Source organism: Hylobates moloch, unplaced genomic scaffold (assembly GCF_009828535.3).
Source record: "Hylobates moloch isolate HMO894 unplaced genomic scaffold, HMol_V3 SCAFFOLD_5, whole genome shotgun sequence".
Lineage (NCBI taxonomy): Eukaryota > Metazoa > Chordata > Mammalia > Primates > Hylobatidae > Hylobates > Hylobates moloch.
Window position 1 is genome coordinate 101,489,034 of NW_026652280.1, and position 23,780 is coordinate 101,512,813.

The 23,780-nt window shown below is 53.5% G+C and overlaps 2 protein-coding genes across 4 annotated transcripts in view; both read right to left on the reverse strand.

Annotated features, from left to right (window-relative positions):
• Positions 1-5,426: 5,426 nt before the first annotated feature.
• Positions 5,427-10,315, reverse strand: SLC27A3 (solute carrier family 27 member 3). Of its 2 annotated transcripts, none has more exons than XM_032154537.2 (10): positions 9,436-10,290; positions 8,880-9,089; positions 8,362-8,520; positions 7,699-7,823; positions 7,229-7,423; positions 7,031-7,121; positions 6,699-6,897; positions 6,373-6,470; positions 6,111-6,241; positions 5,427-5,760 (listed from the first exon to the last, which is right to left on the reverse strand). In XM_032154537.2, exons 1-10 carry the CDS (start codon positions 10,151-10,153, stop codon positions 5,584-5,586), a joined length of 2,103 nt encoding a protein of 700 aa, XP_032010428.1. In that variant the 5' UTR covers positions 10,154-10,290; the 3' UTR covers positions 5,427-5,583. The 2 variants fall into 2 exon arrangements, 1 of the variants encoding a protein (XP_032010428.1); XR_009213623.1 differs by having other exon boundaries at positions 5,744-5,760; positions 6,323-6,470; positions 9,436-10,315.
• A 1,232-nt stretch (positions 10,316-11,547) lies between these two features.
• INTS3 (integrator complex subunit 3) overlaps positions 11,548-23,780 on the reverse strand; it is a 48,721-nt gene continuing 36,488 nt past the window's right edge. The window contains exons 15-30 of one of the 2 annotated variants that reach the window (XM_032154536.1): positions 22,632-22,751; positions 22,117-22,246; positions 21,594-21,648; positions 21,259-21,362; positions 20,739-20,783; positions 20,410-20,529; positions 17,695-17,848; positions 16,552-16,620; positions 15,665-15,740; positions 15,285-15,398; positions 14,863-14,911; positions 13,644-13,811; positions 13,165-13,265; positions 12,894-12,966; positions 12,527-12,683; positions 11,548-12,416 (exon numbers count right to left, since the gene is read on the reverse strand). In XM_032154536.1, coding sequence (XP_032010427.1) covers positions 12,339-12,416; positions 12,527-12,683; positions 12,894-12,966; positions 13,165-13,265; positions 13,644-13,811; positions 14,863-14,911; positions 15,285-15,398; positions 15,665-15,740; positions 16,552-16,620; positions 17,695-17,848; positions 20,410-20,529; positions 20,739-20,783; positions 21,259-21,362; positions 21,594-21,648; positions 22,117-22,246; positions 22,632-22,751 — 1,613 coding nt within the window. In that variant the 3' untranslated portion in view covers positions 11,548-12,338. Of the gene's footprint in view, positions 12,417-12,526; positions 12,684-12,893; positions 13,266-13,643; positions 13,812-14,862; positions 14,912-15,284; positions 15,399-15,664; positions 15,741-16,551; positions 16,621-17,694; positions 17,849-20,409; positions 20,530-20,738; positions 20,784-21,258; positions 21,363-21,593; positions 21,649-22,116; positions 22,247-22,631; positions 22,752-23,780 lie in introns of both variants that reach the window. The other variant, XM_032154535.2, reaches the window with a different exon arrangement.

Consider the following 23,780-nt stretch of genomic DNA (forward strand, 5'->3'; position numbering starts at 1 on the left):
TTTTGCGAGGAAGGCAGGGATTAAAAAAAAAAAAGAAAAAAGAAAAAAAAATTGATAAGGAGGCTGGGCACGGTGGCTCACGCCTGTAATCCCAGCACTTTGGGAGGCTGAGGCGGGCGGATCACGAGGTCAGGAGATCGAGACCATCCTGGCTAACACGGTGAAACCCCGTCTCTACTAAAAATACAAAAAAATTAGCCGGGCGAGGTGGCGGGCGCCTGTAGTCCCAGCTACTCGGGAGGCTGAGGCAGGAGAATGGCGTGAACCCCGGGGGGTGGAGCCTGCAGTGAGCCGAGATCGCGCCACTGCACTCCAGCCTGGGTGACAGAGCAAGACTCCTTCTCAAAAAAAAAAAAAAAAAAAATTGATAAGGAAGGCATGCAAGAATTGAGCTGTGTCTTGTTCTGGTGGCTAGCTCGGGTCCCAGTCCGCCTGGATCTCAGGCTAGCGTCATCTCAACAATGGCTGGGTTGTTAACTAGCAACCTTGAAGTAATCTGTGGAATTTTGCAGCTGGGTCTCCGGACTTGGTTCATCTATCTCTAGCCCCTGGAACCTCTAAGAAGGCACATAATTAGACACTAGCATAGAGTTAGATAAATGTGAAAGGAATATATACTGTAGGAAAGGGAGGGATGCGGAGTCTATTTTAAGGCTAAGACAGAAGGCTTCTGCAGTTCTCCTCAAGATTATACCTTAAAACCCAAGAGAAAAAAAAAAGTTTACAGGAGGCTGAGGCAGAAGAATCGCTTGAACGCGGGAGGCAGAGGTTGCTGTGAGCTGAGATCCCGCCATTGCACTCCAGTCTGGGCAACAAGAGTGAAACTCTGTCTCAAAAAAAAAAAAAAAGTTTAAGGCCAGGCGCTGTTGCTCACACCTTAATCCCAGCACTTTGGAAGGCTGAGAACTTGGCGGATCACTCAAGTCCAGGAGTTTGAGACCAGCCTGGGCAACATGGTGAAACCCCGTCTGTACAAAAAATACAAAAATTAGCCAGGTGTGATGGTGCCCACCTTTGGTCCCTGCTACTGGGGAGGCTGAGGTGGGAGGATCACTTGAACTCAGGAGGTCGAAAAAAAATTTTAAATGCATTTTAAAGTTAAGGTGCCCGGTTACAAAAAGGGAACATATGGCCGGGCGCGGTGGCTCACGCCTGTAATCCCAGCACTTTGGGAGGCCGAGGCGGGCGGATGACGAGGTCAGGAGGTTGAGACCGTCCTGGCTAACAAGTGAAACCCCGTCTCTACTAAAAATACAAAAAATTAGACAGGCATGGTGGCACGTGCCTGTAGTCCCAGCTACTCGGGAGGCTGAGGCAGGAGAATTGCTTGAACCCAGGAGGCGGAGGTTGTAGTAAACCGAGATCAGGCCACTGCACTCCAGCCTGGGCGACAGAGTGAGATTCCGTTTCAAAAAAAAAAAACAAAAAACATATTCTATACGTCCATTTATATGAAATGTCTAGGATTAGTGGTTGCCAGCGCCTAGGGTGAGGGGTGAGTGGACAGTGAATGCTAATGAGTAGGGATTTCCTCGTGAGGTGACAAAAATGTTCTAAATTAGGTGGTGGCCATGGATGCACAACTTTGCGAATATACCAAAAACACTAAATTTTACACTTTAAACGGGTGAGTTTTAAAGAGGCTCTGGGAGGAGAACTCCAGGTACTCCGGCCTCGCCCCTCCGTTTGTCTTTTTGGCTGGAGGCTGAGGAGCTTCTGTACCGCCATAAGAATGGCTCCGCCCTCCTCCTCAGCCTGTCCCGCCCCTCTCGCACGCCGGGCGGGCGCCGATTTGCGCTTGCGCAGCGAGGCCGGGTTTACGTAGGCGCGAAGCAGCGCCCTGTAGGGGCCAGCCGGGCGGAGGCCGCCAGGGAGTAGGCTGGCTCTATGCGCCTGACGGCTTTCCGCCCCCAGCAGCGCCCGAGATGGATTTTTTTTTTTTGCCAAGCCCCACGGGGGTCTCCGGGCGAGGGGTGCCTCCCGACTCTCCCTGCCAAGCCATCTCCCCGCTTGTGGGGTCGCGCGCGGCCGCCCCGGGGGTCTCCCAGCTCGCGGACTTCCTTCCACTTCCCCTTCCCTTCCCCGGGCTCACGGAAACAGCCGCAGCCCAGCAGCGCAGGAGGGATGGGGCAGACGGAGGCGCTGGCAAACTCTTTCCGTCCAGGGCCGCACGAGAAGTATTTTCTGCTTTGCAGGCCATCGGGTCTCATAAACACTCGGCCCTGCTGTTGTGGCAGTTCAGCGGACATAGACAATCATGACGAACGAGCGCGGCTGTGTGCCAGCAGAACTATTTATGGACACTGAAATTTGAACCCGTGTAATTTTTACATGTTATGAAATAGTCTTTTTTTTCAACCACCTAAAAATATAAAAACCATTTTTAGTGTGCTGTATGTAACAAAAACAGGCAGCATAGTTTGCTGACGCCTGCCTTTGCGGCAGGTTTGGAAAGGGGGCCCTTTTACCCCCAGGGAAGGTTCCGCAGACACAACGAGGCTGAGAGTATTGCTACGATTTGAGGACTAGGTTCTCTGCATCCACCATCCTCCTCTATCCAACTTGCTGAGAAAGGGCACTCACCACCTGAGGACCACCCTAGTTCATCTGTTTTTTTTTGTTTTTGAGACAGGGTCTCACTCTATTGCCTAGGCTGGATTGCAGTGGTGCGATCTCGGCCTCCTGGGCACAAGCGATCCTCCCACCTCAGCCTCCCACGTAGCTGGGACTACAGGTGTGCACCACCATGCCCGGCTAATTTTTGTTTTTTGTAGAGATGGGGTTTCGCCATGTTGCCCAGGCTATTCTTGAACTCCTGGGCTCAAGTGATCCTCCCACCTCAGCCTCCCAAAGTGCTGGAATTACAGACGTGAGCCACCGCGCCTGGCCCCTGGTTCATCTTTGCAAACTATCTCATAATCTCATTTAATTTTATTTCAATTAACTTTTTGTAGGGCAACCTAATTTTTTTTTTCTTTTGAGACAGGGTCTCATTCTGTCGCCCAGGCTGTAGTGCAGTTGGCACCATCACTGCTCACTGCAGCCCCGACCTCCCAGGCTCAAGGGATCTTCCCACCTCAGCATCAACCCTCTGCCCTGGTAGCTGGGACTGCAGATGCCTACTACCATGCCTGGCCATGTTGCCCAGGCTGGTCTCAAACCTAATTCTTTTAAAATTTATTTTATTTTTATTATAGCAAACAGAAAACCTGATGCTTTTGAATCAAAAGTCGGCCTTCTTGCAGCTTTCCATTTCTATCACTAGTTACAGCCTCTGTGACAAAGCTGGTTCAAAGAGCCGAGCCCTGAGCTCAACATAGAAGTAGAAGACAGAATGCTGTCCCAGCGTCCCAGCGACTGGCTCAGCCCACTTTACCAGAATTCCCCTCCTCCCAGCTTACCTTGCTAAAGTGCAGATACTCAAGGGCACAGGTGCAACTGACATGTTACACTTGGCATTTGTGGATTTGCAGAGTGAAGTGTGGGGTCAGGATTTAGGCCAGCACTATTCGGTAGAAATATAACCTGAGCCGGCCGGGCGCGGTGGCTCACGCCTGTAATCCCAGCACTTTGGGAAGCCGAGGCGGGCAGATCACGAGGTCAGGAGATCGAGACCATCCTGGCTAACACGATGAAACCCCATCTCTACTAAAAATACAAAAAATTAGCCGGGCGTGGTGGCGGGCGCCTGTAATCCCAGCTACTCGGGAGGCTGAGGCAGGAGAATGGCATGAACCCGGGAGGTGGAGCTTGCAGTGAGCAGAGATCACACCACTGCACTCCAGCCTGGGCGACAGAGTGAGATTCCATCTCCAAAAAAAAAAAAAAAAAAAAAAAAAAGAAATATAACCTGAGCCACATGTGTAATTCTAAATTTTCTAGTAGCTACACTTTAAAAAGCAAAAATAGGCCGGGCACCTGTAATCTCAGTACTTTGAGAGGCTGAGGTGGGCAGATCACGAGGTCAGGAGTTCGAGACTAGCCTGGCCAGCATGGTGAAACCCGGTCTCTACTAAAGATAGAAAAAAAAAAAAAAATTAGCTGGATGTGGTGGCATGTGCCTGTAATCCCAGCTACTCAGGAGGCTGAGGCAGGAGAATTGCTTGAACCTGGGAGGTGGAGGTTGCAGTGAGCCGAGATTTCACCACTGCACTCCAGCCTGGGCTACAGGGCGAGACTCCGTCTCCAAAAAAAAAAAAAAAGCTTGGTGTGAGGTTCTGTGATGAGGGAGATGGCCACTCAGCTCACAGGTCTGGGAAATCTGGGCTGAGTTAAGGTGTGGGAGAGCAGCTGCAGGAGGTGCCCCACTGCCAGCCAACACAGGCTGCCTACTCGCCCTACCCCCAGGCACACCCAAACTATTGTACTCCTCCTGGGGCAGATTGGAGAGGTGCACAAAATGAGCTAAATTCCACATTTATTGGTCTATGCATGAAGATGTCCCCTGCACCTTAGCGTGTGCCTTACCTAGTCTGTCAGTGAGGCTGCACTGGGCTTGCTGGTGGAAGGGGGCAAGTTGTAAAGTTTTGGAACAGGAGGGCCGGCAATAGAGACCCAAGTGTGCCAGTAGGGCATGTCCCCTGACCTCTCATGTTGGGGAGAGGGGCTAGAAGGGGAAAGGCAAAGTAGCAGAAAATTTCAAGGACCCACAGCTCAAAACAGAGGGGGACTGTAGTTCCTAGGAGAAGCAGGAGCTTCATCATTTCAAGCTTTTAGATGATGAACTTTCTGGACACCTCATTTGGGGGTCGAGAGGCCTTTTTCCTTTTGATTCCCACCATCCCTCCTGCCACCACATGCACTCTGAGCCTCACTCCATGGAGGGGCTTCCGTCAAACTCTCCTGCAGTACCGGAGGGTCCCCTCTGGGGACTGCTCCTTCTGGGAATGTCTGACAGTCACCAGGTAGGAGTAGGAACATCTGGAGGCAGGGACACCCCACTCTTCCCCCTCAAAGATTGGCTTCTCAGAGACAGCTGCGAGGCAGAGGGGTATCTTGAGCATCCATTCCCCCACAGTCAAATACTTGTTTGGGCTGGTTAAGACTCTTCCCCAGGCCCGGCCACACCTGATTCTGGGGGAGCAGTTTGGGCTGGCTGCAGGGGGCGGCATTTCTGTGTGCTTCTGTCCACCTCTGCCCTTTGAGCCAACCCCTCGGGTCCTCCAGTTCCCAAGACAGAGCAGTGGGAGCCTGGCATTCGGAGAGTAAAACTGGGGTGAGCTACACAGGAGCACAGACAAACATCAGTCACCAGAGGTTCTCCAAGGACAAAGGTCACACAGGGTCTCCTGAGAGGAAAACACCAAGGTCCAGATACGGGGCTCTGGCCCACAGCCAGTCAGGGCAGGAATGTGGGGCCTGTGGCTCCATGCCAGGAGAAAACTCTCAAGGAAAAAGCAGTTCCACAGAGAGATAATGACAGATACTGTAGGTCAGAAAGACAGCTGGATCAGCTCCAGCCACATTTATTACAAAATAGTGACCGCAGTTCTGGTACAGAAAAGATCCCTGACAGCCCAGTACACCTGCAACAACCCCCACCCCACAGAGTCCCTCCCTCAAGTGCCTCAGGTGTGGAAGGTCTCAGATTCGAAGGTTCCCTGCCAGGAGGGCGCTGTACCGGGCAGGTGTGAGGGGCAGGTAGGCACCTACAGCCTGGTCCAGAACGTACAGTGGGTCAGACAGGGTGCTGGGGTCGAAGCCCTCATTTGCCATCCGAACTTTCTGCTGTTTGAAGGTCTCTGTGGTGGCCAAAGACTCCTGGGGACAGGAGGAAGGGTCAGAGGGATTTGGAGGGAAGGGGACTCTGCCCAGGTGGTTCAGGGGAGTTGCCTGAATTTTGTTAAGGAGCAAGTCTTGGGAAAGGGAGCGTGAGGTTTAGGGGAGGAGGTGACAGGGAGGAGAAAGAGCCAGGCCAGAAGAAGGCAGGGATAAGGAAAGAAGTGGGGTGAAGAGCGCGTGTCTCTGTTTTTTCTCTTCATGGAGTGTATTACGTTGGGGGTCCCTTTGTGGAGTTTGGGAGCCATCAAACTCCCAAGTTGATACATGGGGTGGATATGTGGGGTGAGGATATATGGGGTGAGGGGCCGGCGGGGGAAGTGGCTGGTTACCTGGAGCCTGAGGAATCGGGGCCGGGCATAAGGTGGCAAGTTCTCAGACACATGGGTGTAGAGCTGCATAAGGTCCAAAGAATGGGGGGGACGCAGAACTAGGGCTGCCATTCCAGCCCTGCCTTCATGCCCTGGTGGGTGTGGGAGACAGAGTAAGCCCCTCCATGGCTGACCACCACGAAGGCCTCGTGCTCCCTGTGCCCAAGTATTACCAATTCGGGGTGGTGGCTGGGTGCCTCCCCCACCTTCCATGCCTAGGCACCTGGCACTGTGACTCCATAGACGTTCACCTCCTGAAGAAAATCCAGGGCCTCGAAGACCTCTGCCACCTCGGTTGTGGCCACATTCTCCCCCTTCCACCTGTCAGAGAGCAGAGATCTGAAACTGGGAGTCAGGGGTCGGGGCCTTATGGGCTTGGTGAGGAGATGAGGTCAGAGGTCAGTGTCAAAGGGATGAAATGGTGAGATCTGAGAATGAGAGATTAGCTGAGGACCCAGGTTGAGGTGGCAGATTAGAGAGTTGAGGTTCAGAAGCTTTGGATCACAGAGATCAGATGTCCAGGACGAAGAACTAGTTATGGACAGATACCTGAAGGTGTCTCCAGTACGATCATGGAAGCGGAGAAAACCTTGGTCATCGCAGACCAGCAGGTCCCCAGTGTTGAAGAAAACATCCCCAGGCCGGAAGACATCCTTTAGCAACTTCCCCTGGGCCAGCTCTGGCCCGCCAGCATAGCCCAGGAATGGGGACTGCTGGCTTACCGGGGCCACCAGCAGCCCTGGCTCACCTGGTAGAGTCACAAGGGTCAGGAGTGCTGTCACCTTTCCCAGAGCCTCCTGCCCCCACCCACCCCAGTCTCCAATTCCAGTCCTCCTGTGCCAGCTTCAGCACCCCGCCCACCCCACCAGAACACCACCAACCTGGAGATGTGGCCATACAGTGCCCCCGGGGGTCCCGAATCGGCTCTCCTGTGGTGACATCATAGCGAATCAAGGAGAAGGGGAAGATATGCTGGGGAAAGGGAGACCTGGGTACTGGATCATTGCAGTCACATGAGCCCCCTCTCCTGCCAGCCCTCTGCTGTTCCACGGGTTTTCAGTTTCCTCTCTGCCCCTCACCTTGTAAAGCCAGGAAGCACGCCCTACAGCGCCTCGCTGTCCTGTGTAGTTGATGGTGGCCACGTTGCCCTCTGTCAGTCCATATGTCTCCAGCACCTGCAGGGGCCCGAAGCGCCGCACAAAACGGTCCCAGGTATCTGGGCGCAGCCCGCTGCCCACTGCCAGCCGGACCTTATGGCCACGTTCTGCCTTGCTCTGAGATGAGTGGGAGAGGGACCGGAGCTTCAGCACCAAGATGCCTGCTCCCTGAAGTGAATTCCTGTTCCCCATTCCCCAGAACCCCCTCCTACTGTGACCTCCTTCAGAGGCTGTAAGCATCAGATGGCCTAGGCCATCTCTGGCTCCTTATCTTACACTGCCATTTTCTTCTTGCTCCTTCTCCCTCCAACTCCCTGTCTCCTGTCAACTGTCCTGCTCCCTGTGAGCTAGCCCTGTGTCAGCAGCTCTGCCCAGGATCTGTGCCCACGCACCGGGGGCTGGTTGACAAGGTATCGGCACAACTCCCCAATGTACTGGAACACCGTCACCCTGTGCTGCTGGCAATCTTCCCAGAACTGACCAGCCGAGAACTTGGACTTCAGCACCACTGTGGCCCCTGCCAGAAGTGGGCAGGGGGGAAGAAGGAAGGAGGTAAGATTAGGAGCAGAGTGGGGAGCCCAAGCCCCTCTTTCCAGACCCCAGCCATCACCGTAGTCTTTCCCTGGGAAGGGCCCACTGTGGGAGTCACACCGTCAGGAAGCTGTGCTGGCCCTCTTTCCCCTCCCCCGGCCCCTGTCCCCAGCCTTGGAAGAGGTGAATGCACTTTCCCTACTTCCCAGCCCCAAAGATCCCATCCTCCACACTCTCACCTCCTTGTCTCTCTCCCTCTTCTCTATTTGCCTGTTCCTGGACTGACATAGTCCTTCCCTGCCTTTGACCCTGCAGCCTGGAGTTATGTGGCTGTATGGCCCCCCACCGTTCCTCAGTCTGTGGGTCTAGGCAGGTGACATTGCCCCATTGTACAGAGCTCCTGGTGAGTAGGGCTCTGCCCCATCTGTCCTCTAGATTATCTACCCTGGAGGACTCACACCATAGTACGTGCTTAATAAATGTCTGCTGGATGAATTAATGAAGGTGGGGTTGGGGAGACTGACCAATGCCCATGCAGCCCACAACACCCAGCAGGGAGCCGGACATGTGGTAGAGTGGGAGGGCGAGGTAGATCACATCTTCCTGGTGGACACCACACAGCTGGTAGAAGCCCTGGCATTGCAGGATCTTCAGATGACTGATCCGAGCAGCCTTGGGGAGGCCTGCGGGGTGGCAGTTATGGGGCGATCAGGGGAAGGGCAGACTCCAAGATCTACCTATCTGTTTGCACCCCGGCTGGGTTTCCCACAGAAAGAGGCGGAGGCAGGACAGAAGCTGAGGACGGAGACCAGGCTGTCCTGGAAATATGGGTGGTCTGGGGGAGGTGGAGAAATGAGTAGGAGGTGAGGAGACTGGGGAGTGAAATGATGGGGAGAAAAAGGAAGTGCCAATGAAATCAGCATCCTCTCTGGGGGCTTTGAAGGAGTGGTCTGGGAGCTGAGGAGGTCCCAGTTTCTGTTCCCAGACCCCTGCCTTCCTCTGCCTTAGTTTCGGGGAGCTAAGTATGGTGCCCGGCCCTCACCCGTGGTGCCAGAGGTGAAGATGTACAGGCACGTGTCTGTTATGCTCTGGGGGGAAGAGAGGTATCCTGGCACTGGCCCATCCACTTCAGCGGACACTTCAGCCACCAAATCGCTAATTCCAGCAGGGTGGGTTCCTGGGCCCGCAGCCCACAGGTGGAGCCCCATGGCTCTCAGGGCGGGCAGGTCCGGCTCCAGGGACTCCAGAAACTCTAGAAGGGTGGGAAAGCACAACGCCGGGGCCCTGGCTCTACCTAGAAGAGCCTATGACCCATGTCCCCTCCCCATCCCAGCCGACACTGCTCTTGAGTAAGGGTGAAGGGTATGGACATTCCATCTTGGGTCTGAGGCCTGGATCCTTGGGGATCCTTGGGGCACCAAAGATTCAGCCTCATCCCTTCTCAAACCCGGAGACTCCTACCTCCACTCACTTTCGAACCCCAAGGGATAGTCGTCTTCTTCCCAGGCCCAGGGATGAGACCAAGCCTTTCTGCGGTCCCCGACACGCCCCCTTCTGTGGCTGGCCCCGCCTTAGTCAGTTCGGAGCTCCAGCCTTACCTGGCGCCAGCACCAGCGCGCGCGCGCCGCAGCTGCGGAGGCAGTGCAGCAGGGGGCCCCGGCGCAGGGCGGTGGGCACAAAGGCCGTGCGCAGGCCGGCCTTGGCCAGCCCGAACCAGAGCCACAGAAACTCTGGGCCAGCGGGGAGGAGCAGCGCCACAGTTGCTCCAGGTGCCAGAGGGGCGGTGGCTCCTCCACCTCTGGCCGCACCGTCCCCTCCTGCAAGCTCCACGCCGCTTCCGGCCGCTGCATCTCCGGCGCCTGGCGCTGCCCGCTCGCCTTCTCCAGCGCTCCCCTCGCCGCTGTCGCCGCCGTCGGGTCCCCCGTCCCAGCCTAGCGCACGTAGGAAGGCGCGTGCAGCCCTGTTACTCTCGCGCTCCGCCTCCGAGTAGCTAAAGCGCCGCGAGCCGTGAATGAGAAAGGTGTGCGCGGGGCGCTGCTGGGCCAGTTCCGCGAGGCGCCAGGCCAGGCTGCAGCCCCCCTCGGGACCTTCCGGGTCGGCGGCAGCCGCGGCCAGGGCGCGGGCTCGAAGAGCCCTTTTGCAGCACAGGGCTCGCACCGCAAAGGCCAAGTCCGCCGGGAGCCAGCGCAACTGCGGCCAGAGGTGTAGCTTCAGCAGCAGCAGCGGTACCAACAGCAGCAGGGGCAGCAGCAGGAGGGCAGCCATGGAGCCCGCTTCCTCCGTCGGCACCGTCTGGTTCCAGCCGCTCGCAAACATCCCTGATCCTCCCTCCCGAAAACCTAGGGCCACTCGTTCTAGCTGAGACCTCTCCTTCCCGGGAGCGCGCGTGCGCTGGCACACGCCCCTTCCCACCCAGGCCCCCACCACTCCCCACGGGCGGAGAGCAGAAACCCGGGAGGAGTGCGGGTGTGGGGCGGCCCCGGACTCCCAGCCCTCCCCCCACAGCCTACGCTCCGCCCTAGGCGCGCTCCCTCCCGGACTGTTCGCGGCTCGCACCCTACCAGGTCCAGGGCGGTGCTCGCGCCTTCCCTCAGTCCCAGGGTTATGTCTGTCTTCTAAGTTCTTTCTCGGCTTGGGCGGTTTAGGCATCTGGCTAAGCCCTAGAGTCCAGGCCTGAGAGCCAGGGCGTTTGGATCGCAGTCCATCTTCCCCTCAATATTTCTCATTTTCCCGTGAAGGGAAGGTACCATTGCTCTCTCCCAAAAGAATCAACTTGGCCCCTGGCCCATTTGGTTCTGGCAAGTCCCGGCACGATAGGCAGACCCATCCCCTTCTGCCAGCCGCAACCCCAGGGGATGGGTGGCGGCTGAGAGTTAAATAGGGGAAAGGTGGAAACCCAGACTGCCAGATTTCTGAGGGGTCACGACAGAGGCCCCTCCCTTTGGGCAAGGGTACAATAATTGGGGCCAGCCAGCAAATGCTCTCCATCCTGGTTTTAACTGGGACAGAGGAAACTGGGGAAGGAGAGAGGAAGGAAAAAGGGGCCTCCAGTGGTTTAGACTTTCAAAGGAAGCAACAGCAGTGATGAGGGAGAGGAGAACCTGGATTCTGTAAAAAGACAAATTTTCAGGGTGAAGAGGAGCAGCTCTGTGCAGTTCGCCCAAACTTCACTCCTCAGTCCACCTCCATTCTCCCTGGACAGCAGGGGAACAACAGCATAGCCAAGGAACTCTCCTCTGCTGGTTCACATGGCCCAGCAAGTGGCCACACTGTGGAAGGAAGAGCATCTCTGTCCCTCCCTGGTATCCAAACTTTTATCTCCAGGTACAGTTGTCCCTGGAGACCAAGCTGGAACATCCATCCCCTGTCAAGCAGCGAGTCCTCCGGCCGTTCTTTGTAGGCACACAAACTTCAACTGGAGGATGACAGACCTTTTGGAAACCTCTTGTTTCTTGAGAAATGAGTAAGGACAGGCCTCATCCTACAGGGGATGGTTCTGCATAGATAGGTCAGTGCCTGGCTCCCACCTCCAGTGGCAGCAGGAAGGATGGATAGGGGCCAAAGCCAAGTCCCTTCTGCTCTAGACAAAAGTGGGGGCAGAACAGGAAGGGAAAGGGGGATGTTCTGCGGTTACAAGTAGGGGTGCCAATCAAATCAAGACCAAGCTATACATGCACAGGGCAAATGCCAGCAGACACTCCAGCACAAAAGACATTCTGGCTTGTTTTATTGTCATTTAAAAACAACTTTTAAGACACGATTATCTCTGCCAAAAAAAGAAAAAAAACCAGACTCAAGGAAATGGGATCATTTGACAATTCTGTGAAACTTGCCTCTGGGACTCCCTGGGTTCTGGTGTAGATTGAGGTGCCAACCTCAGGCCAACCTAAGCCTCCAGGGCACACCACATGGGGCTGTGGCCACCCTTTCAGACTCCTTTCTGAATGCTTGTGGCATCTGCCCCATGATTAGGAATGGACACGCTGACCACGTCATAGATGCCCATTTCACACTGGCATGTGGATACTGACTATAAAACGCCCCTTCAGAACAAACCAAGACCCGAAGGGGAAGCGGGAAGGGACACCCACACACTGAGTCTCTGCTCTCATCCTAGCTTCTCTGGCCAGCTGCCCCTTTGTCATTTCCCTTCTCTGTTGAAATGGCTCTTTGGGAGACTGGGGGAGATTGAGGAAGGGGCCAGGGGGCTGAGGACTTCCACTATGGTCTGATTTTACAGAGCCTCTGGCTTCTGTCAGATCCCAAATATCACTGGGAACAGCAGTGTGAGGGGCTGGAGGCCCCAGGGGGAGGGAAAGGGCTAGGGGCTGCATGGCAGCTTCTCAAACTCAGCCAGAGGAGAAAGCTCCTCCTTCCACCAGGGGAGCTTGGGGATGCAGCAAGGGTGTTTCCCCTGCAATCTCCTCAGCCTCTATTAACCTTTGAATCACCAAGAAGGAGAGGGCAGTCCAGCTGGGGGTAGGATGGGGAATGCAGGGCCTCAGTCACTGTCAGAGCCCACTGCAGAGGACCCTTTTCGTTTCCGCTTGGTAGGCTTCGGTTTCGTGTCTTCCTCCTCCTGGAAGAGATGGGAGGGGAAATGGGAAGTTACCAGCCTGGGCAACTGCTGGCGCCACTCCACCTGCACCCAGTGCTCCTTTTCCCCCTGTGCACTGGCTGGGCTCTCACTGAAGCACTGCTGGAGCCCGACTCTTCTTCGGCATTGGGGGGCTGTGTGGCATTCTTTCGACTTCGAGGGCTGGACAGAGCTGCTTTTCGCCGGCTCTTGGGTGGCTTGGTGGAAGAGTCCTCATATTCCTCCGCCAGGGAGAAGAGATCACTGAACCTAAGGAAAAGGAGCGGCAGCTCTGAGTGGGAGGCTGCTGCTCCTACGGCACCTCCCATCCTCTTCTCTGCCCCCAGGCCTAGGCTTCTTTTTCTTCAACTCTGGACCCTAAGGTCTTGCTGGCCATTACGTTTATGTCCCTAGCAGGCTTCCTCTCCCTTAGGCTTTTCCCCTACTACTTTCCAAGGCCCAAAGTGGCAGGAGCCTCACTTCATCTTGTGGGCTTCGTCACAGCTCGCCTGGACATGCTGCAGCGCCTGGAGAATTGGGGTCTGGCTAAAAACTAGAAGAAGAAAAGGGAGAGCAGGGAAGGAAAAACAATCAGATGTCTGGGAGCTTATTAAACAGCACCCACAGGTTGTTTTATCCCGAGTGTGGGTTGTGGCCCCGGGTGTCCTGCCCCTGCCCGCAGCCTGGCTCCAGGCGTAGTCTGGGCCAGGGCAGCACTGTCTACACTGGACACCGAGGGTGGAAGGCATACAGTTCTGCTTGGTGTTGGTCAGGTTGAGCCGCAGGTTGTCCAAGTGCTCCAGGATTTGCTCCAGAGTCAGCTGGGCCAGCTTGCTGCTAGAGCTCCTCAGGCTGTGCAGGAATCACCAGAGCCAGAGTCTGAGTGTGGGAGGGTTCCAGAGTGCGAGACACCCTCCACCCGCCAGGGCCCCCTTAAGACAGAGGCAGCCTACATGGGGAACAGGATAGGCAGCCTGGGAGGGCTGGGGTTGGGTGAGAAAGGTGTGCCTAGAACAGGGGATCCTGGCCACAGGGGCACTGGAAAGATGGGGAGAAAGGGCCACAGTGGTCTCCCATGCCATGTGGCTTTGGACCACTAGATGTCGCCCACAAACCAGGCTGGGACAGCACTGGCCCCCACCACCACCACCACCACCACCACCACCACCACCGGACAGCAATCACTGCAGACCGCCATGGCCTGGAGGGTAGACAGGGACCGTGTCCCACCTCTGTCTCTTGCGAGGCAGGCTGTTGTTCTTGATGAGCAGGGACTTGATGTGCTCGGCCAGCAGCTCATCATGTTTCATGCACCAGTGCCGCAGGATGCTGGTGGTGAACTGGTCGTCAGGATGGCAGGGCCGGCTCAGCACCATCTTCACCATCTCCTCGCTGGGCCTGGGGGAGGAAGGGGGCACTGGGTGCTCCTTGCACAGTGGCCACAGGGCATGTTGGGTCTCTCCCACTTATTTCCCAAGCCCCAGCCTCCCCACCCACCCACTACTCTCACATCCCTCTCCCTCTTCTCCTTAGGCCAAGGAATGCCTGGTTTCATCCTCTGTGGAAGCCAGGAGAGAAGTGAGATTCTTCACTTGCTGTGGTAGGAGAAGGCGTGTGCGTGTGTGTGTTGGGAAGGAGGACCCTCAGTTCTCCTCCTCCTCCCCTAGAACAGTCAGGGAGTGGGCCTGGGAGGCAGAAGCACAAGCATGTGGCATGCAGATGCTCCCCTACCCCTACCCTGCTAAAGCTGTGGGCCAACCTGGCTTCCAGCTGGAGGAAGGGGGCAAGAGAGGGTTGTGAAGTGACAGTCCCACACAGCCTCCAAGCTTCCCACTTCCTCTAGGACACTCTGTACCATTTCTAGTCTCTCAGGCAAGAGAGCAGAAAGGGTGGAAGGAAGGCAGAAAGGTAGGAAGGATAAGATACACAGCTGCTGCCCCGTTTATCGGGGGATGTTGCTAAAGGGCTTTGTGGGAAGAGGGGGCTGCCACCCTCTCCCTCTCTGCCCCACCCTGTCAAGGCACAGTAGGTCCAGCTGGCTCTGCTCTGCACAGGGTGAGGGAGAGGATGGTGCGTGACCCCTCTACCCTGACCCTCCCTCCTCTTGGATTAGCTGTGTGGTGGCCAGCAAGAGCATGGGGTGGTGGGGGCGGGGAGCAGGAGCCACCAGGGATTAGAACTGCTGTGGCAGCAGGAAACAGGGATGTCCGGTCCCCACCTCCCCACCTCCAAGGGCAGCTCCTGGTGGGCAGGGGGGTAAAGTCGAGAGGAAGCCCAGATCCCAGGGGAGCTGCTCATTTGTAAGTCACGTTGGGGGAAGGGCAGAATAAGCAGATGTTAACGACAGGAAAAAATATGGCAATAAGGAGCAGGACAGAAGCCCTTTAGACCACAGCAGCTCTTGGGATGTTAAAACTGAGGGCTAAAGAGCCCCAGAGGTGGAACTCACTTTTCTCTTCGGAGTTGAAGCAGTAGGCAGGACAGGGCCTCTGGGTGCTCTGTGAGGGAAGGGCAGAGGCTGTTCAGGGGGAAGGTATGATTCTAGGATGGAATCTGGGGACCTCTCTCATCCCCCAAAAGCCACTGGAGGGAATAAGAGCAGTCTTTGATGAGGAGCCAGGAAGAATCCCCTACCCCACTCCTATCAGTCCCTGAGCCACCTGAGCCCCAGCCCAGAGCCTGGCTCATGGTAGGCCCACAGGACTCACCTAAAGAACAAAAGTGGCTGACAGAGAGCCTGCCTGTCTGCACTTTGGTGGGAAGGAGGACAATGGATCTGGGCTCATCCTAGAAGCCTAGAGGCCTCAGCCTTGCCCTAACTGTATAGGAAGTGTCATATCTGATGTGCTCCCTACCCAAAAGCCTACTCACCCTTGTATTTGAGGTGCTGCAGGATGGGGATTATGGTCTCCAGGGGAATATTGTGGGCCAGAAAGAGCTGCCAGGCACAATACTGCTCAAAGGTCTCCCAGTCTAGGCTCTGAACTGGAAGAGACAAAAGAAACATCTCTCTCAAGAACACACACACACATACATCCCTAATCCACTGCCTACCAGCACCCCAAGCAGGGATGTTACAGAGGTAGGACAGATCCAGAAAGACACTGCCCCAGACCGTACCACGGTGGAGTACAGTTCTGTCCCCTTAACTTCGCAGCCCCAGAACCAGCTTTCCTGATAGTGTAAAATACACAGGACTGACACCCTGCCCTCCTCTCCTCTCCCAGACACCTAAAGATTTGATCACTTACTGAGTATGTTGAGAACTGAATCTTTTCGAAACATAACCAGGTTACCCATCATCACGTGGCAGACCAGCTCCTGGAGCTAAGGAGGTGGAGGAAGGAGGCAGAACCCATCAGCTCTGAAAGGGGCCAGGAAGCTAGTATGGAGGGGGACGCAGGAGGGCTCATAAGGGAAAAAAAAAATTAGAGGAAGTGAAGGCCCAGTTTAAAGGAATGGGAAGGAGATGGCACACAATGAATGCTGCCATCTCTGAAGGATGAAGGGGCTGATAAAGTAGCCACAGGCCTGAGTGGGAACCTTAGGACTATTTTGGGCAAAAATAGTTACAGCTTTGGTCTAAGCCTGAGGAGGAAAGGACCCTGAGAGGCTGGGCTCTGGATGTAGGTTGGGCAGGGTAAAGACAAAAGGAGGAGGATTCTTGGGTGCTAAGCTTCCTCTTTTATGAATGGGAACTAAGCGGAGAGGAGGAGAAATAGGATCCCAGTGCAGGCCTCAGAAGGACCCGAGCAAAGCTACAGCCTCTTGGGGACCTACGCATGGTAAAAAGGTCAAGTAGAAATGGTCTGACCATTTTCATTCCGAGCCAAAGGAAAGGCCAGTTGAGAGCTAAAATCACAATCCCCTCAGCTTTTGCTGTGGAACAGGAGTGCCCAAAGAATATGGAGAATAAGGGGAACTCCAGGCAGGATTGGCCTAACCTCAGCCTGCCTTGCGTGGGCTCCACTTTTCCTTCCCAGGACCCATGGCTGAAAGTGCACACCACTGTAGCCAGGAGGGAGGGTGCCTGGGAGGCATGGGCTCCCTGTCTGCAGGCCTGGAGGGACAGCAGAGGCCTTATTTCCCTAATGCTGCCTCCAAGATCTTTCTGGGGAGGTCGGGGCTCAATATTCACCTGTGCAGAGTCAATAACAGCCACGATCATGTTCAGCAGCTCTCCGCTCCTCAAGGTTTCATCTGGAAACTAAATGGAAAAAGAGAAGGGAAGAGTCCTGGGTGGGCTCCTCAGCTTTCATCCCATAGCCCATTCTCCTTCCTTATTACATCTCAAGGTTTGACTGGGTCAGCCAGACACAGGCCCTAAAATAAACCCCTAAACAGAGATCCAACAGCTATGATGCTGGAAGACTTCAAGAACTTGAAGACCCCAAGTTTTGTTATTTATGTGTGCACACCATCAGGGGTGTGGGTTTTCTCTGATAGTTCCCAAAGCGTGTGTGTACAGAAAGGAATGGGAAACTACTAGAGATAAAGCCACAACTGAGAGGACTGGCCATGGTGGCTGATTGTGTGTGGGGGCAGTGGTAGAATAAATATTTGCATCCCTGGCAGCAAAGAAGTCCAACCTGTGCTGACCTTTGGCCAAAGAGGTGGTGTAGAGAGTTTATGTCTGGAGGTGTGTGGGGTAGGCAGGGCCTCATCTAGAGAAGGGGCAGCAGGGGGAGGGAAGTACCCTGTGTCCAGCATCTGCACCCCTCCTCCCTCCAGTACTCAGCTGAGATCACAGTTCCTCCTGTCATGCCCTGGGTCCTCATTTCCCTCTTCCTGGGAACTTCTACCAAGAGAAGAAAGGGCCGATACCTGTTATGTCCCAGTTCCTAGAGTGTGAGTGAACCAGGGGAAATGAAAGTGAGTCTCCACTACAGAAGCCCTGGTCATCAGGAACTATCAGCGATAATCCATGCAAGGGTGAGCCATCAGAGGACAAGAGGGCCTGGGACATATGAACATGGATCTGGTTTGTGGGATCTGTCCTGGGTCCAGATGATGGGGCCCAATCTGAGAAGTCAAGTATATAGGCTCAGACCCCAACACACATCAGTTACACCGAAGTATAGGAATTCAGGGAGTTTTAGAAATGTTTCAACCAATAATAAAGAGAAGTGGAAGGAGGGGATAGCTGTGAGTGTGGGAAGCAATGGCCCACCTAGGTTAGTGGGGATGAACAAAAGAGGGTTCAGGGTTGTGTGTGCTCAGAGTGTTCACTGAGGTGTGTTCCTGTGAGCCCCCCAGCACAGATACGGATGCAGGCACTGACCTCTGTGTAGATGGAGGGTGTGAGGTGGCACAGGAGCCGCACATCGTCCTCTTGGCAGGCCTTCATGTCCATCATCAGGCAGGTGTGCAGATCGCCCAGCTGGGTAGCCTGGGCAAATGACTCGTACAGGTTCATCTTCCCTGCGGCGGCTTTGCTGCAAGACCAGCTGGGCCTGAGCCAGCAGCCTGACCCCAGTGCCCACCTTCAAGCATCCCTGAAGCAGGCTCCTGCGCTAAAACTGCTTTGCTAGCTCCAGATGCCCTGTACTAATCTGCCTCATGTCCCTCCCAACTGCCCCCTGCAGGGGCTTGATAACTCAGGGGAACCAGGGGATACTCTTCTTTCTGTCCATCCTTCCCCAGAGCTCAGAAGAGCTCCAACCACGATCAGTGAGTGAAGCTACTGATGGATGAGAGTCAGGAACAGAAGAGGGAGGGCTCAGAGAAGGCTTTCTCTCTTGCTTTCTGGGCTCTAACCATGAGGGCAATGACACCTCACAGCATATACAAACTTAGCTCAAAATGGCTTGTAGGCCTAAATGTAAGAATTAAAGCCACACAACTTGTAGAAGAGAAAACAGGAGTAAATCTTCATGACAACAAAAACACAAGTGGTAAAAGAAAAAATAGACAAATTTAGCTTCATAAAAAGTTAGCACTTTTTGTTCAAAAGATGCTATCAAAAAAGTTAAAACTCGCAGAATGGAAGAAAAAATATTTGCAAATTATTATGTCTGAGACTTGTATCCAGAATATATAAAGAACTCTTTTGGTATGCAACAAAATCTTAAAAAGATTCTTAAAAGTTGGCCAGGTATGGTGGCTCATGCCTGTAATCCCAGCACTTTGGGAGGCAGAGAAGGGCGGATCACCTGAGGTCAGAAGTTCAAGACTAGCCTGGCCAACGTGGTGAAACCCTGTCTCTACTAAAAATACAAAAAAAAAAAAAAAATTAGCCGGGCGTGGTGGTGTGAGCCTGTAATCTCAGCTACTCAGCGGGCTGAGGCAGGAGAATCGCTGGAACCTAGTATGCAGAGGTTGCAGTGAGTGGAGCTCGCGCCACTGCACTCCAGTCTGGGCAGCAGAGCAAGACTCTGCCTCAAAAAAAAAAAAATCTTAAAAGTCAATAATAAAAAGACAAATAACTCAATCAAAAATAGGAAAATTTTTGAATAGATATTTCTCCAAAGAAAATATACAAATGGCTGGGCCCAGTGGCTCATGTCTATAATCCCAGCACTTTGAGAGGCCGAGATGGGCAGATCACCTGAGGTCAGGAGTTCGAGACCAGCCTGGCCAACACAGTGAAACCCCGTCTCTACAAAAAATAGAAAAATTAACTGGATGTGGTGGTGTGCACCTGTAGTCCTAGCTACTTGGGAGGCTGAGGTGAGAGAATCGCTTGAACCCGGGAGGTGGAAGTTGCAGTGAGCTGAGATTGTACCACTGTACTCCAGCCTGGGTGACAGAGCAAGAATCCATCTCAAAACAAACAAATAAACAAAACAAAAATTAGCTGGGTGTGAAGATCTGTGCCTGTAATCCCAGATACTCAGGAGGCTGAGGCAGGAGAATCGCTTGAACCTGTGAAGTGGAGGTTGCAGTGAGCCAAGATGGCACCACTGCACTCCAGCCTGGGCGACACAGCGAGACTCTGTCTCAAAAAAAAAAAAAAAAAAAAGCAAGTCACAAAAGATCACATACGGTTTGATTCCATTTATCTGAAAATGCCCAAAATAATCTATAGAGGCAGAAAGCAGATCAGTGGTTTCCAGGAGCTGGGTGAAGGGGAGAAAATGGCAAAGTGATTGCTAATGGGTATGAGATTTCTTTTTGGGGTGATAAAAATGTTCTTTCTAAATCAGATAGTAGTGATAGTGTATAACTTTGTGAATATACTAAAAAATTATTGAGGCCGGGCACAGTGGCTCACACTTGTAATCCCAGCACTTTGGGAGGCCAAGGCAGGTGGATCACCTGAGGTCAGGAGATTGAGACCAGCCTGACCAACATATAGAAACCCTGTCTCTACTAAAAATACAAAACTTAGCTGGGTGTGGTGGTGGACGCCTGTAGTCCTAGCTACTTGGGAGGCTGAGGTGGGAGAATCGCTTGAACCCGGGAGGTGGAAGTTGCAGTGAGCTGACATTGTACCACTGCACTCCAGCCTGGGTGACTGAGTGAGACCCTGTCTCAAAAAATAAATAAATAAAAATTTAAATTAAAAAAAAGCCTTAGGAGTACACAAGGCTTATTGAGAGTGGGGGAAAAAAACCCAAAACCAATAACAGGCGTGGTGGCGCATGCCTGTATGTAATGCTAGCTACTCAAGAGGCTGAAGCAGGACCATCACTTGGGCCCAGGAATTTGACACCATTCTGGGCAACAAAGTAAGACCCTGTCTCTACAAAAAAATTTTTAAAAATTAGCTGGGCATGGCAGTGCATGCCTGTGTAGTCCCAGCTACTCAGGATGCTGAGGTGGGAGGATGGCTTGAGCCCAGGAGTTTGAAGCTGCAGTGAGTGACATGCACTGAGCTGCAGTGTCATCACGTGACAGAGTGAGATGCTGTCTCTTAAAAACAAACCAACTCAACCAAACAAACCCACAAAGAAGGCCCTGGTGATGACAGTCCAGGGTGGGGGAGTCAGTGTGTGGAAGAGAGGCTCTCTAGGATGTGTCCTGACACCATTTGAAACATGGGGACCATACCCACCTGGCCCTCAGGTAGTAGAGCAGGTGGTAGCCAATCTTGGGCTGCTTCTGATATAGCTCGGAGAGAAGGTCTAGAAGCAGAGAGAAGCTGCTGTTGTCTTCCTGCATCTGACATAGGTTCCTGGAGGTGGGGCATGGGAGGAGAGGAACAGAGCTTTACCCAGGGCAGACTCTCCCATGGAGTTTCTCGGGTGGCATGGGCTGTCTGTGCCCACAGCATATGTCCTCCTCCCTGGAAAGGGAGTCCCATTACCCCAGGACAGGAGCACATGTGTGTGCTGTCAGGGAGGATGGAGGGCAGAACAGTATCTCCTATAGCTGCGTGCTTACCTAAATATTAGGTACAGAGGCTTTCCTACAGACTCCTCCAGGGACCTACAAGAAGAGGGTTATATTTGAGAATCCATGTGAAGGGGGCTGCTGGCACATATGGAGGACCAGCTGGAGGCTAGATGCCAGCCTGCTCCTTCCCTACCCAAAGGGCAAACTTCCTGCTGCTCCGCAGGCTTGGTAACAGAGAAAACAGGTTCCTAACATGGGACTACACTCTTGCCCTTTGGAGACAGGCTCCAGGCCAGGGTCCGATCACACCTAATTCAGCAGATTAGAGTTACTGGGCCCAGCAGCAAGGGCTGGAAGCATGAGGAGGGGATGTTAGTCCACCTCCCCAGTACGCACGGTGTTCAGCAGGTAAAAATAAGCTCTTGTTTAAATGAGTTGGTACATGTGAGAATAAAAACACCAAGTGAACAGATTTTTCTCAAGTCTACAGTAAGGGGTCTCTTGGACTCAGGCTGTAAGAGCACCCTCTGGCTCCTGAGGCTTTGGAGTGAGGGAAAATGAGCCTTACTCCTCAGTAATCTCCTCGGGCAGGACCTCCCCTCGAAAGTGGGCCTTGAAGAGCTCCTGTAGGCAGGAAGCAAGGACAGACAGCTGCTCCGAGTCAAAGTCTTCCTGGGTGATGAGACAAGGGAGGGAGAATCACTACCTACACCCAAGCCCTCCTGCCCCCACGATCCCAGTCTTGGAACTCATCTGCTTCCACCTCCAGGATCAGCAAGCTCCCCTCCCCACTATAAGAGGGACTCATCTAGGCGAGGGAAAAAGTGAGTTGGCTTCCCTGGGAGACGTGTAAGCTAAGCAGGCTAGGCTGCTTCCTCCCTAAGGGGTTGGGTTCCTCCTCACCTCCAGGACCTGGTCCACAATTTCCTGCATGACCTCACACTGGGCCTCCGTATCACTGCAGGACAGAAATGAGAGGAAATCCCAAGGACATAAATGATAGCAGAGGGCAGGACACACACCCAGAACAGTGCACAAGCACACTCACATGCACAGAGACAAAACAAAGGAGCTCTGTGTAAAATCCCAGCTTGGATGGGGAATCTTTAGGGCAGAATTGGCTGCTCTCTGGGCAGAGACCCAAAGAAAAGGAAAATCCCCACCAATCCTGCTTTGGTTCTCAGAGGTTCTTCTCCAAGAATCTGCAGAGTGGGAACTCAAGGTGTTACAGAATGAGGCTGCCCCACTCCCAGCTCATACTCCCTAACGTAAACTGCAGAATAACTACCTCATGAAGCTTCAGCTACTTCTCCACACACTCCTATCATGTTTGCCTCCAACCCCCATCTCCTGCTATACCCATTAAGCACCAGGTAGACAGCCTGGGGCTGAACCTCCTGAAGTTGAGAACAGGGTCTGTACCCACCTCCCCTTCTGTAGCTGGAGTACTTTGTCCCTCAGGGACTCATCCAACTGGTCAAGGTAAGGGGTGATATCAACTGGCTCCTCCACAACTGTCTCCTTGATAGGGTGGAAGCGAAACTCCCTCTTCTTTCCTAAAGGGAGTGATTTGGGAAAGAGGTCAGTTTGCCCAAATGCCAGCAACAGAGACAGTCCCCTCAACCACTTATCCCCTTCCTCACATGCCCTAAGTGTGCACCTGTTTCCTCAATGCTGTGTGAGTGCCTGAAGCATCTCCCTGAATGTGCACATGTACTAGCTCTTACAAGCAAACAAGGGCAGGAACCACTTCTTTTTTCCTTCCTGCCTTGAGTGTTAAGTGCAGGGCTCTGCATTCTGGAGTCTCATCCAGACACCCTGTGAACAAAACTTTAACTCACAGGAATAAGGGTGACAGGAAGAGTGCAGAGAGGCTGCTTCTGGGAACTGGTCCTCTCAGGGCTGACACAACCCTCAACTAGCCCTTGCTGATGGCCTCACCTTTGCTGTTGAGATCCTCTTCATCGTCACTGAAGGCTGCCTCTGCATTGTCATAGCAACTCTCATCCTTATCCGACATATGGTTGTCCATCTCCATGGAAACTGGCTCCTCAATTTTGACTTGGGAGTAAAAAAAGATAAGGCATTAAATGGCCTCCTGGGTCCTCTAACATGCTCCATGCTTCTAGGAAGGGAGAATGGAGGGCAGGTGAGAGAATAAGGAGTTTATCATCTAAATGGAATACTGGCCCTGGAAGGACAAACCTCTTGACAAACCTCTTGTCCTCACAACCCTCCATGACCTGTGGAGGGATGTTGCCAGGAATAAGAGCAACACAGGACATGACTCCTCTATGCTCAGCTCATTAGGGTTGGTAATTAGAGTAAGATCAGGGACAGTCCCAAGTGCTAGTCTCACTCTTGTCGCCTGGGCTGGAGTGCAGTGGCGCCATCTCAGCTCACTGCAACCTCCGCCTCCCAGGTTCACGCAATTCTCATGTCTCAGCCTTTGAGTGGCTGGGACTACAGGTGCCCGCCAAATACAAATTTTTTTGTATTTTAGTAGAGACGGAGTTTCATGATGTTGGCCAGGCTGGTCTTGAACTCCTGACCTCAAGTGATCTGCCTGCCTCAGCCTCCCAAAGTACTGGGATTACAGGCATGAGCCACCATGCCCAGCCTCCAAGTGCCCTTTAATTTAAAACCAAGTTGGAAAATACTACTGGACTTAGACCCTTATCCCAAAACAAAGTGTGTATGTGTGGTAAGGAGATGGCAGTTGAATTGGGAGCAAGGTTTGAGGCCCAACATGACAAACTGTCATCAGAGGCCAGGGCCTAGAGCTTGGAAGAGAGAAGAGATGGGCAAGTTAAAGTGAGATAAATATTGTGAATATTACATGAAAGCCTTCCAACTACTGAGCAGGAGTTACTAAGAGTTAAGAGAACAAGAAAGATGAGCAAGTCAAATAAGATTAGATGAAGCAAGAGAATCAAAACAGACAACACAAAAATGAATAAAAAAGATAAACTGAGGAAGGAAAAACTGTGATGGACAGTGTCATGGAAGTAGAGAACTGTGTGGGACATCCTGAAAGGGGCTCTGGCCTGAAGGCCTGGTTGTCTTGCCCCTCTTTTGACACAGGTGATG

Coding starts and splice junctions, on each gene's coding strand:
- SLC27A3 (XM_032154537.2), bottom strand. CDS start 10,153: ATGTTTGCGAGCGGCTGGAACCAGACGGTGCCGACGGAGGAAGCGGGC. Junction 7,824..8,361: donor TGTGGGCTGCATGGGCATTG/GTCAGTCTCCCC, acceptor CACTTCTGGCAG/GGGCCACAGTGGTGCTGAAG. Junction 6,898..7,030: donor CTGTATGGCCACATCTCCAG/GTTGGTGGTGTT, acceptor TGACTCTACCAG/GTGAGCCAGGGCTGCTGGTG.